General features: G+C 33.9%; 1 protein-coding gene across 5 annotated transcripts in view; it reads right to left on the reverse strand.

The window, feature by feature from the left end:
• Positions 1-8,176, reverse strand: part of LOC124359226 (ELMO domain-containing protein 3-like) — a 35,829-nt gene extending 27,653 nt beyond the window's left edge. For 4 of the 5 annotated variants that reach the window (XR_006922129.1, XM_046811793.1, XM_046811792.1 and 1 more), the window contains exon 1: positions 7,790-8,176. Coding sequence is in view for 3 of the 5 variants with exons in the window: in XM_046811793.1 (XP_046667749.1) it covers positions 7,790-7,911 (122 nt within the window). In the remaining 2 variants the exon portion in view is untranslated. Of the gene's footprint in view, positions 1-7,758 lie in introns of all 5 variants that reach the window. The other variant, XR_006922130.1, reaches the window with a different exon arrangement.
• Between the last annotated feature and the right edge of the window lie 4,484 nt (positions 8,177-12,660).

Here is a 12,660-nt window from a genome sequence, read left to right on the forward strand (position 1 = left end):
GTTTCCGTCTTCCAATTGGTCAGCCAAAAACTCCACTAGACCTATCAGTGCTGTTATTGTTGATTTGCCTGGCAGGAAACCATGTTGTTCAGGTGTCAGTAGCTGGTTAATTGATAGGTGGTGTATGAGTCTGGACAGCACAAGTTTTTCAATTAATTTTGAGAAGGTGGGTATCAATGATATCGGGCGGTAGTTGGCTGTTTGAGTAGTGGGTCCCTGCTTGTATTTTGGATAAACTTTGGCTATTTTTAGTGCAGATGGGAAAATTCCTGAATTGAATGATTTGTTGATAATATCCATTAGGGGATCAATCAGTTCTTCTTTACATGTTTTCAAGTTTTGTGGAGATATTGTCGTAGCCAGCGGAGCTTTTTGGCTTTAGAGATTGGATGAGTTTTGCTAGTTCCTGTCTATTGGTGGGATGTAGTATTAGGGTTGGAATGTTCAGGTTTTCAGCTGGCAATATCTTTCGTTCGTCAAGTTGTCCACTCAATTGAAGCGTTTCATTGGCAACATTTGTAAAGAAGGTGTTAAGGTGGTCTGCAATCAGTCTTGGGTTTTTGATTTCTTGTCCATTAATGTCTAGAGAAGAGGGTAGGGTTTTTTCTTCTTTTGAATTTCTTTCAGAATTTATAATCTGCCATAGTGCTTTTGATTTGTTATCAGCTTTTGATATTGCATCTATGTGATCTTGCCGCCTTAGTTGTTTCAGCCTCAGATCATACTCTTTTTTGAGCTGTGCTGCAATTCTTTTATAGTTTTCACTTCCCGTAGTATTATATAACTCTTGAGCTTTAAGGAATTCTCTCTTTATTTGCATTGCGGTCTGGTCTGTTAGAATGTGCTTGGGCTTTTTGTTTCTTTGTCGAATTAGCGGACACGTGATATTTATTGCGTGTGACATAGTCCTGTTTAGGTTGTTGTAGGATTCCTCTACATCATTTGTGTTATAGATTATCGCCCAATCTTGCTGGCCAAGGAACCGCTTTAATTCAAGGAGATTATTATTACTCATGTTTCTTCGCTCACTAATAGGTAAGGGGGTTCTTTTACTCTCACAATTTATAGTACAGACCTGCCCAGTATGATCAGATATTCCTGTGTTTATTTAATGGTACGGTATTGATAAAAGCTAAAAATGTTATTTCGAGCAAATGTAACTTATTCCTACTCCTATAACTCCCATTCCTCCTAACACCAAATAAACAACAACAACAAAACATTAAGTTGCCTAATTAAACTTTCCTGTAAATTTATTCGCTCTGAAATACAAATGGTGGCAATTTTAAAATGTATACCATGTATATTAATCTTCTTTTAAAGAATCAGAGAGTTAATCTACATAAACTTCAAGCAGTAAAAATAAATGTTCTTTTTGTTACAGTTTAAAATGTTTACTTATAAATGTAAAAACATGTCTGTATATATATAAAGATTACATAATATTACATTCGCAGAGTATCCAGAGTAGCCAAGTTGAGACAAATTTTACTATGAACACACGAATATAATGTTGGAGATTATTTTAGGAAATTCATTATAACTTACATTTTTAGAAAGAAACACAAATTGGCAATGTTTTACCTATTTGGAGTTGCTACATAATAATCTCTATAAAATAATATAAAAGGCAAAGTCTTCACTCGCTCATTACTAATTCTCAAACTTCCCAATATCTAAGAGAGTTGAAATTTGGCACAGTATGAACCAAACATACTGCCAAACACTGTTTTTTTTTTTTTTTTTTTTTTTTTTTTTTTTTTTTTTTTTTTTTTTTTTTTTTTTTTTTAAATTGAAAAACTAAAGCATTTTTATGAAGTTTAACCATCCATTGGGGTTGAAATAGGGTTACAACTTTCAGAAGAACTATATTGTTTTGTAACTTCCCAATGTAGTACAGAATAGGAAATTTGACAAACATACCTTAAGTCTTATGCTCCCAACAGATAAATTAAAACATTCTCAACAACAGCTTATTTCCGGACTTTTTGCTATAGAATTTTTCAATAATAATGGCAAAATACAATAATCTGTTTTTATTGTAAACGTATAATTATAGTGAGAAAAGTAAGTAGGCTTCATAATTTAGCACAAACAAAATTATTGCAATATGTTTCTCCGTGTACCCAAGGGGTGCCTAGAAATTCAATTACCTTAAGAATTGAGCAATCCTGTGTCCGACGGGGTACATGATAATCTGAGGTGTTTATTTATGCATGGGATCAGATTTACAAAACCACCAAGACAAAGTCAAACAATAAACACGCAATAAGGAAATGCATAGCAACATGTACCCCACTGGGCGCACGACGCGCTTTACCAAAGCCCAGTGAGTATGTCATCGTGAATGTGTTAAAGATTTGTTATGAAAATTAACTTACCATAAGAGTTTAACTACGGTTGTAACCCCTAAAAAAACTGTATATTTGTTTTTCCAACATTAAAGAACAATAGGGTTACAATCCCTAGAACTACAATTTGTGTTTCTACTTTCCTACGTTCTAGAAAAATTTATATACATGTGCCTCATGACTTAAACAGAAAAATAAAAGCATTTTCTTTAAGATCAGTCTATTTTGACATTAATTACTTATTTTATTATAAAATTCTTAAAAATTGTCATGATATATAAAAAAGGAAGTAGACTCTTTTTGAACTAAGTATACTTTTACATGTCTATGTATGGCGTCATAGGTGTTTCCACTAAGAATAATATGGACTATAAGTCTAATGAAGTTCAAATGTTACTGAAATTGTTAGAGATACTTAATCAGATATTATGGAATAATGCATTGAGTTTCATGTCATTTCGTTTACACTTTTACATGTTTTACTCTCTAACTGCAGAGCCCAAAACACTGTTCTTTATTCAGAACACTGATTACAAATGTCTCTGATATCACTTGTTCTTTAAGGATCAGCCATTATAAACACTTTTCACTAACTTAACACAATTTCAAACTAAACTGCAGTAATTCAATGCAATACTCTACATACCTAAGACGAACAAAATATAAACTGGTTTGTTTGCAATCTATTGTTTCAGTTGCTCATGTGATGGAAACAAAGTAAAAGTTAAAAAGCAACACAGATTGGTAACTAATTACAGGCTACAAATAAGTTTAATTCTACTAAACATAAACTAGAACTCACATGCTTTCATTTAAAATATAATTTTAAGGTCTATGACCTACCTTACAAAATGATATTAAATTGCTTGCTTTAATAAACTTTTAAATTGATTGGTGATTTTTATATACATATATATATATATATATATATATATATATATATATATATATATATATATAAAAATCACTAATCAATTTAAAAGTTTATTAAAGCAAGCAATTTAATATCATTTTGTAAGGTAGGTCATAGACCTTAAAATGATATTTTAAATATATATATATATATATATATATATATATATATATATATATATATATATATATATATATATATATATCATTGTGGTTATTCATAAATAATAATTGCCAGCTGTTTTTATAAATTACAGAATAACAATATTGTTTAAAATTCAATTAATTCAAACAAAGTAAAATTGTAGTGGGTGCATTCGTTTTTTTTTTTTTTTTTATTTAATAAATTGAACAAAAATTTCACATGGCTGCAAGATAATGATCATGCTCCTTTAAATCCAGTGTCTAGTTTGTATTGAGAAAATGAAAACTAGAATTAAAGGTGGAAATCAAATAATGTTTCATTGCAAGAAAAGTCAAAACACTAACTTGACTTAACAATGAAACGCATATGAGAAAACTTTTATTACCAATCTAAATTTTGTTTAATGAATATATTAACATTCATGTACTGTTTTAGTTGGAACCAAACCAACTTCCTAATAAATTAATGTAGTTTTGATGTCATCAGTAAGTACAGAAGTAGAATTGCAGATTTACTATCATTTTGTAGAGAGGTTGTTTTGTATAGCCCAAGTTATAAAAATATAACTTCATTATAACACAATATTATAAGCTTATAACGTAATTCGGTTCAACATTATTGTTTCATTGTTGATTAATTCAAAAAAAGTAAAATCATGTGCATGGTATTTGAGTAATGGCCACAAGTACAATGGTGATTTATAAGTGTTAAATGTGTATCACAAGATGTCAAACATACTTATCCTTCAAACTAATAAAAAGTAAATATATGTTACATTGTTTTGTTTGTTACATTTTGTAAATATAGCCTAGAAACTTTTTGTTCATCATTAAATTGTTATTTTTCAATATGTAAAAACAGCAGATAGCGAGACTTTAATAAGCGACCTACACTCGTTATTCGATTGTTATTATCAAAATATTCTATGTATATTCCAAATTTGATATTATATATTAATCTTACAAAACAAGAATTATAATACATTAACAAGAATAATACATTCAAATTTTAATAAGGTAAATTTAACAAAACATTACAAAATAACAAATCCAACTATGGCCTAGACCTACACATCAGAAATATGTTACAATATTTATAGATTTCGCGGATAGCAGTGAGCAACCGCTTTTGTGAAGGCAGTAGCCAAACCCACACGTATATCTAGAAATTCATCACATAATCTCCTTATATTCATCGTAGTTTTCAAATTCACGACAAATTAGTTACTTCTTGCTGTTTATTGTTTACATGACAAATGACTGTAACTAATAAGTTTTATTAAGTAAATTGTAATATTGAATTATTCAAGCCTTAATAAAAAACCAAATTAAAGTCTACCCCAGCCGGACAATACTGTAATTTGAAATGTCATAATTACATAATTTGGTTCCACATTGTGGTTTCAGCAGTTTTAAATAATCATGAATATTGATGAATAGATTGTCATTGTGGCCACTTATTATACTACAGCCACAATGGGTGTTTATAGGCTATAGCTTATGAAGTAATCAGTCATAATATGAAGGATGGGAATGGCAAAAAGTTTCAAAAATAAACCCATGAATCTATTGTAGTGCCATATTATTTTGAATCATTACCTAATGTACAGCTGTGCGAAAGGTCTTTGGTATAGCTTGAAAAAGACACAAGCTAACCAGTTAAAGGCATCAGTTACTATAGTGTAGTACACATAAGGTGTAGACTTAAATAAGCGGCCTACACTCGTTGTTCGATTGCTATTATCGAATAGTTTGATTGTTTTTATCCGAAATATAATTCGATATTACAATTTATTTAACTTATAAGATTTCAACTTATAGTTATAGTAATTGTAATGTAAAAATAAATAACAAGAAGCAACTAATATTTTGAGACTGAAAATGGCGATGAGTATGAGGAAAATATGTGAAATATTTCGCACAAGTGACGAGATTTGTTTAAGTAGCTTCAAAATATGTGTTTGCCTCCTGGTAACCCATGAGGAGTCAAATGGATAGTAGCCCTCCTAAAAAGCAGACAGGTGAAAGCTAAGTACGGAGACGAATCTGCCGCGATCACGGCCCAGAGACGCTGCCCCCAGGGGGGAGTCTTGTCTCCTCTCCTGTGGGCGATGGTAGTGGATGATCTCCTAAGCAAAGCAGAGAAGAGGGGGATAAGGCTTCTATGTTATGCGGACGACCTAGTGCTTATGATTAAAGGGAAAAACAAAGGCAGGCTGGAACGCCTAATACAAACAGAATTTAACTTCATAAGTAACTGGTGTCATGGGGAAGGTCTGCGGATCAACCCATCAAAAACAAATATGATTACCTTTACCAGGAAAAGAAAATTCCAGCTAGCACAACCTGTCCTGGAGGGAATCAGCATTAACCAAACAAAGGAAGTGAAGTACCTGGGTTTAATACTGGATGAAAAGCTCACTTGGAACTCCCATATTAGAAACAAGATATCCAAAGCAATAATGGCCCGTAAGAGACTTTTTGGATTTAAATGGGGACTTAAACCCAAAATGATATATTGGATTTACGAAACCATAATAAAACCAGGTCACATATGCTGCCTTAGTGTGGTGGCCGAAGGTAGAACAAACAACAGCTGCAAAAGGCTACAGAGTCTTCAAAGGTTAGCTTGCTTAAGCATCACAGGAGCGATGAGCTCCTGCCCAACACTAGCAATGGAAGCGGTTCTGGGGTACACTCCTCTTGGCCAGGAGGTGATGAGAACAGCTGCGATGAGCGCAATGAAGCTTCTAGGAACAAAGGTAATAGATGCTACCTCCTTAGAAGGCCACATGAAGATATTGGAAAAATTTCCTGAGGCTGAAATGCTAACCAAAGTATCAAATGCTATGGTTAAGAAATACTCCTTTGAAAAACCATATACGGTCTCTATTGGAAGTAGGGAGAAATGGATTAAAAGGGAGGCCTACCCTACAAAAGGAGTCCTGAAGTTTTTTACTGATGGTTCACTCCTAGACTCTAGGGCAGGATACGGAATACATGGACCTGGAGTCGACATGGCTGTGCCCCTAGGAAGACATGCCACGGTTTTTCAGGCAGAGGTCATGGCAATAGACTCATGTTCCAGAAGACTTACACAGTTGAGGACAAAAGGATTATCATACCTAATACTTTCTGATAGTCAAGCTGCACTGAAGGCACTGGATACCTGTTCGATTGATTCGAAAGCGGTCTGGGAATGCAGGAATGCTCTAGCAGAGCTGGCAACAAATAACAGAGTAACACTCGGTTAGTTACCGGGTCATGAAGGTATTCATGGGAATGAAAAAGCGGACATCCTCGCCAAAAAGGGAGCAGAATCCACATTGGTGGGGCCTGAGCCAGGTTGTGGGATAGCCTTCTCCAACATTAAAGCTCTGGTCAAAGATTGGGAAAAGAGGACAAGACACAAGAATTGGAGTAGAGCCTCAGGTTTAAGACTATCCAAAATGTTTTATCTCTCCTTACGCAAAAGGGTGGACAGCTCTCCTAGACCAGAATAAGGAGGATATAAGACTGATATTAAGAATGTTGACAGGACATGGCCCTCTGAGGAAGCACCTTATGAAGGTGCTCGTCTGAGCAGTTGTTCCAGCTGAGTAATCAGCGTAAAAACGATACAAATCGATAAAAACGATGAAAAGTGTAAAATTTCCATTATTATACAAGTAATGCGAAGGTAGGCCTCAGTCAGAGCAGCGAATGTAGACTCTGTGGAGAAGAGGAGGAGTCAGCAGAGCACATTTGGTTGGATTGTCCTGCCATCGTAGAGACTCAGAAAAGATACTTGGGAGCATATCTCCTCAGCCCCAAGGACATTAGAGAACAGGAGCCCTTAAATCTGATTGGTTTTTGCAAAAGCCTCGGTCTTTGAGGGCACAAATTAAAGTAAGGGAGGCGCAAAGGTCCTTTTTAGGACTAAGTGCGGGGACAAACTGTCCTCTTCCATCAGGAAGGAAAAAAAAACCCATGAGGAGAATTCTTTCCACCATTTTACAAAAGCGGTTACTTATTGATATCAAGCTGGGTAAACTATTAATATTGTAAGGTTTCTTTGGTATCTATAAAGGCCATAGTTGGTTTTGTAATGTTATTGTAAAATTTGTGTATTTAAAATAGTAATGTACGAGATTCATCTTGTTACGGTAATTTATTATAACTATACTTTTAATGGGCAGTAAACATTTAGTATTTGTGAACGATTTTTACATACATCATAGTTGGTTAATATATCGAATTGTTCGATAATAGCAATTGAATAACGGAGTGTAGGCCGCTTAGTCTCCTCCACATAAGTAGTAAAAGATCCAAAATAATATTAAAAAAGCGCTAGTTTATTAATTTCACTCACATAATTTGGATATTTTCAAGAGGTTCTTTACCTGCTGCTCTTACTAGTTTTATTTTTGTCCTTTGGCTCAATTCTATGCAAACTTATGTTAGTAATCTTTCCAGTTTCCTTTGCAATCTGCACCTCATCATCAGTAATTCCGACACTTTCCATGTTGTTAAGAAATGTAGCTTAAGTTACACAGTTCCAGTTTAAAAACAAACACTCAAATAATACTTGAAATATTCCTTAGTGTCAATCATTACTACTTTTAACTTTAAACCATTCAGTTTCTCATCAAGTTGCCACGATACATATATCTTACAAACTCATTTTCAATACAATGTCCCGCATAAGAAATTAAATAAAAATATAATAGCACATTAATTGCAATCAACATACTGTCACTGCCAATACACCCGACACTGATGTTTATGTGGTAACTGGTAACTAGCTAGAAACGAAAAAGGACGTAAAACAACTTTTTTGACTTACACGCACGTAACAGACGACGTGCAGAAATGAGCAAAACATATGCTTTATTCATGTCCACCAACATACAAATTCACACTTGAAGTACTTAGTAAATATATATATATATATATATATATATATATATATATATATATATATATATACTATTTTAAAATTTAAAAAATTGTGCATATTTGGCTTTAAACAACACATATCAAATAGCTTGGGTTTTTTGTAGAATAAGGATCAAATTAGTATACCAGTTATAATATTGTAATTTTTAATGGTGGCATGATAAGAGCATGATAATGGTTCCTTGCAAGTTATTACATGACCTAGCTCATTAATTTCTCTTGAAACTTAAGTAAATTATATATCAAATATAAGTGATCATTTAAAAAATAGTTTTCACAGTTAAAGGTTTCCATTTACAATTAAAAAATTAATTTAAACATTTACGAACAAGAGAGACGAGCTATAAGCATAGACTAACTAAAATATAAAAATATATAGTAAAATGTCAATGTTAAAATTCAGTACCATTTTACTATATTTATTTCTGGATTAATGTAATACGTTATATACAGAACAAACTTAACATGTATGAAATAAATTAATATGTAGAAAAGGACATTATTAAGATCACTTTAATCGGAGACACTCTGTGAGTTAAAAATGAGATTTAAATATCATAAATTGATTGAAATTGCAAATAAAAAAATTATGGTTGCCTGTAAAGTCGGTTTTACGGGCGAAGATTTTACGTGACAACGTCTTTTTCTCGGTAGAATATTTATTGATATGAATATTATTAAATTTCACAATAGGAACAAGGAATTGAATGAAAATAAGAATTGCACAAATTTTAACTATAGAAATATATTTTGTTTACTAAAACATTGTACATAATTTGAAATTAATTAAAATTTGTTATTGTAAATGGTAAAGTTGAATAAAACATTTACTAAAATTGGAATTTGAAATTCTTGCTAAACACAGTTAAATTCTAACTCCGCGCGTGGTGATTGGTCGGTTTAGTTCGTTTGTTTGGTCGCACTGTTATGACAGGTTAGAGGTTATAATTTGTTATTTTAAATGTTTGACTAGCAATACGCGCTGTTTCTTCTCAATCGACTGAATTACGATTGATTGCAGAGTGATTTAAACTAATAATTTACTTAACACTATCAACATTTGTCAATAGTATGACATAACCTATAAACTCAGTTTCTCAACTTTTGTGTCAATCTAACAATTAATCAATCAATCATAGTTTACGATAATGAAATATCAGTGTACAATTATTTACCTTTATTGTTGTAGTTGTTGTAAATGACGAATCTAAGCACTCCACATTTTCACGAATAAACATAGTTATCTGCTTTATCCCGTGCGGCGGACCCACAGTTATCTGCTTTATCCCGTGCGGATCCCGTGCGGCGGACCCACTGGACGGGCATCGTAACGTTACCGGGCGTTACACTTTTTCATGAGTGACTCCGAGCCGCAACCTAATTTAAGACGTTGTCACGTCAAAATTATTTTTCTTAAGGAATCTTCTCCAAAACCCAACGATATGCAATTAACTAATTCCAGAATACAGTGTAAAATAGCCTAAAATTTCCTAGACTTCAATTTTAATCATTTTACTGTTGTAGGCATGTATTACACGTATGACAAACGTCAGTTGTACATTATTGTAAACTACAATAAATATACAATATTTTTATGAATGTCAAATTAAATAATAAAACCAATACAAACTATTAATCCAAGAGAGTTTAGGCTAGATACTCTCTCAGTAAAAACAACCCTCTATTAGGTATTCTTTTAGTGATGTTTTCTGTTATTCTTAGATTAATAAAAACTCTATAAAAATAAAAATTTTCTTGCGGAAGAAGGAGCTATGTACAATAATATATTTATTTTTTATTTCAGTATGCAAGTATTGCAGTTTGTCACCCTATGAAAAGAATTTTACACTGTTTAGGAGTGCATTAACGTTATTTTGAAAAGAAAAAAGCATATCTAAAAAAAGTTCCAGGCCTTAAACTTTAAGTCCAATTATCTCAGAACTAACTTCTTGTCACATAACACCTTCATGCTCTCACCTCTTCAATTGTGAGCGGAAATCTACCAACAATACACAAGTAACAATAGAGCTGAATATAGATGGAGCCAAAATTCAAGATCCTAAACTAATTACTAACCACCTTAACGTATTTTTTTACTAATACTGCAAATGACTTCATTGTAAAATCAAATGCCTCAACAGTCTCCAGTAGATACTACCCGTACACAACAAATACCGAATATGTTTCTTTATCCAACTAACGAACATAAAGTGCTAAAGGTGATAGAGCCTCTTAAGAACAAGACATCAACTGGCATTGACAATATCTCTGCAAAGCTACTGAAGACATGTAAAAAAGAACTTACCACACCACTTGCACATGTAATCAATCAATCATTCAGAAATGGAATTTCCCCTACTGACCTCAAGATTTCCTAAATTAAAGAAAGGAGACCGTCTTGCTCCTAAAAATTGCCGACCTATATAACTATAATATCCATATTCTCCAAAGTGTTGAAAAATTAGCGCTTCACAGACTTATTCAACAACTATCTCTTCATCAATTACTTACCCCACATCAACACAGCTTTCCCAAGAAAAATCTACCACATCAGCCATCATCACCCTTGTTAAGTTTCTCATAGACAATCTCGAAGCCGGCAAGACATCAACAGCAATCCTACTTGACTTAGCAAAGCTTTTAACTGCCTGGACTACACTCAACTGACGAACAAAATGAAGATCTTGGGTATAAATGGAACTACTGCAAACTGTTTCAAATGTTTTTTAACAGAAAGAACACAAATAGTTGAGCTAAAACACACAGAGAAAGGAGTAGCAAAATTAGTGAGATCAAAACCACTACCAATGATAAGAGGTGTCCCACAAGGCTCTGTGTAGGGTCCCGTACTTTTCATCTTGTTAACACAAATGACCTCCCAGAATATCTGGCGGAAAATAACGAAACACTGATGTATGCAGACGAACACTGTTCTCCTTCTCAGTAAAAAGCTCCCTGACATGCTCGAATTCCGTTCATCAGTGGCATTAAATGTGGCTATACAATACTGCCATAGTAATAGTCTGGTTGTAAATTATGATAAAACCCAACAACTGATGTTTGGCAGGAAAAGAGACTAAGTAGGACGACTTCCAGATATAGAAACATCCGAAGAGGCCAAGTTTTTGGGAATAACTATTGATGAGCAACTGACATGGATCCCTCATATTGACAACCTATGCCGTAAATTAAGTAGCAGCCTATATGTCATCAAAAGGATTAAATCCATAAGTAGTACCAGAGGAGCAGAAATGTCATATCATGCAATCTTTGAATCACACCTGCGGTACGGACTCGGTGTTTGTCGTGACTCATCGGCAACAAACTTGCAGCGTGTCCTGGTGCACCAGAAAAAAGTATTAGAGTGCTTGCAGAACTCAACAACACAGACAGCTGTCGACAGAAATTTAAAGGACTGAAGGTTATAACAGTGGTTTGCCTTGTACATCGTAGAGGTGGCCGCTTACGCTAGCACTCTACAGCTACAGAGAGGTACCGATATACACAAATACAACACTCGACAGGCCTCGAACATTACTCTACCAACACATCATTTGACCATCTTTGAAGAGAAGCCTTCCTACCTGGAGCCCAAGTCAATTTGCTGCCCGAGGGAGCAATAGGAGAAGGTGCACACATCATGAGAAGACGACTCATCGGATAGTTACTGGAGAGACCATTCTACACCATGCAAGAGATCCTGAATTGGAAAACATCCCCTATTGACCTCTAATAAGAAGTTATATTGACTCTACCATTGTATTGTTACTATGTTTAAACTTTTTAACTACTTGACGCCAATTTTGTACTCTACTTTCATGAATAAAGTCTTCTGATTTCTGAGTCTACTCGAGCCCGCGTGTTGTGGTCATGTATAGGGACTCCATCTACTCCATTTCCACAATGAAACCTGGCATAGATGATGGTCTCGTAAATATATAAAGGTGGAAAAGTCAAAATGCTGTGCTCTTTAAATGTGTTTCTATGTAGATATGCCAGCCACAACACGCTCAATTCGTTTCTGTAAAACGAAAGCCCTTTTTAGCAAGTACTGAGGTGCCGAGCACCTAACAAGAAGTCCATATCGCAACCATGACTCTCCCAAATAAAATATATTAGTTTTAATAACTGAATAAAGCGGTATTTTTCAAACTGCGGCATCAGGTAAGACGTTGAAGACAAAGAAGCAGACACAAAGTTTATGTGTGATTTATGTGTTCAAGTCAAGTCATCGTCTACCTAAAGTCCCAAATATTTCACTGATGATTGGTGTTCTGTTTTTTCTTTGTCTATTTCAATACAAGGAGGCTGAAGA

Source organism: Homalodisca vitripennis, chromosome 4 (assembly GCF_021130785.1).
Source record: "Homalodisca vitripennis isolate AUS2020 chromosome 4, UT_GWSS_2.1, whole genome shotgun sequence".
Lineage (NCBI taxonomy): Eukaryota > Metazoa > Arthropoda > Insecta > Hemiptera > Cicadellidae > Homalodisca > Homalodisca vitripennis.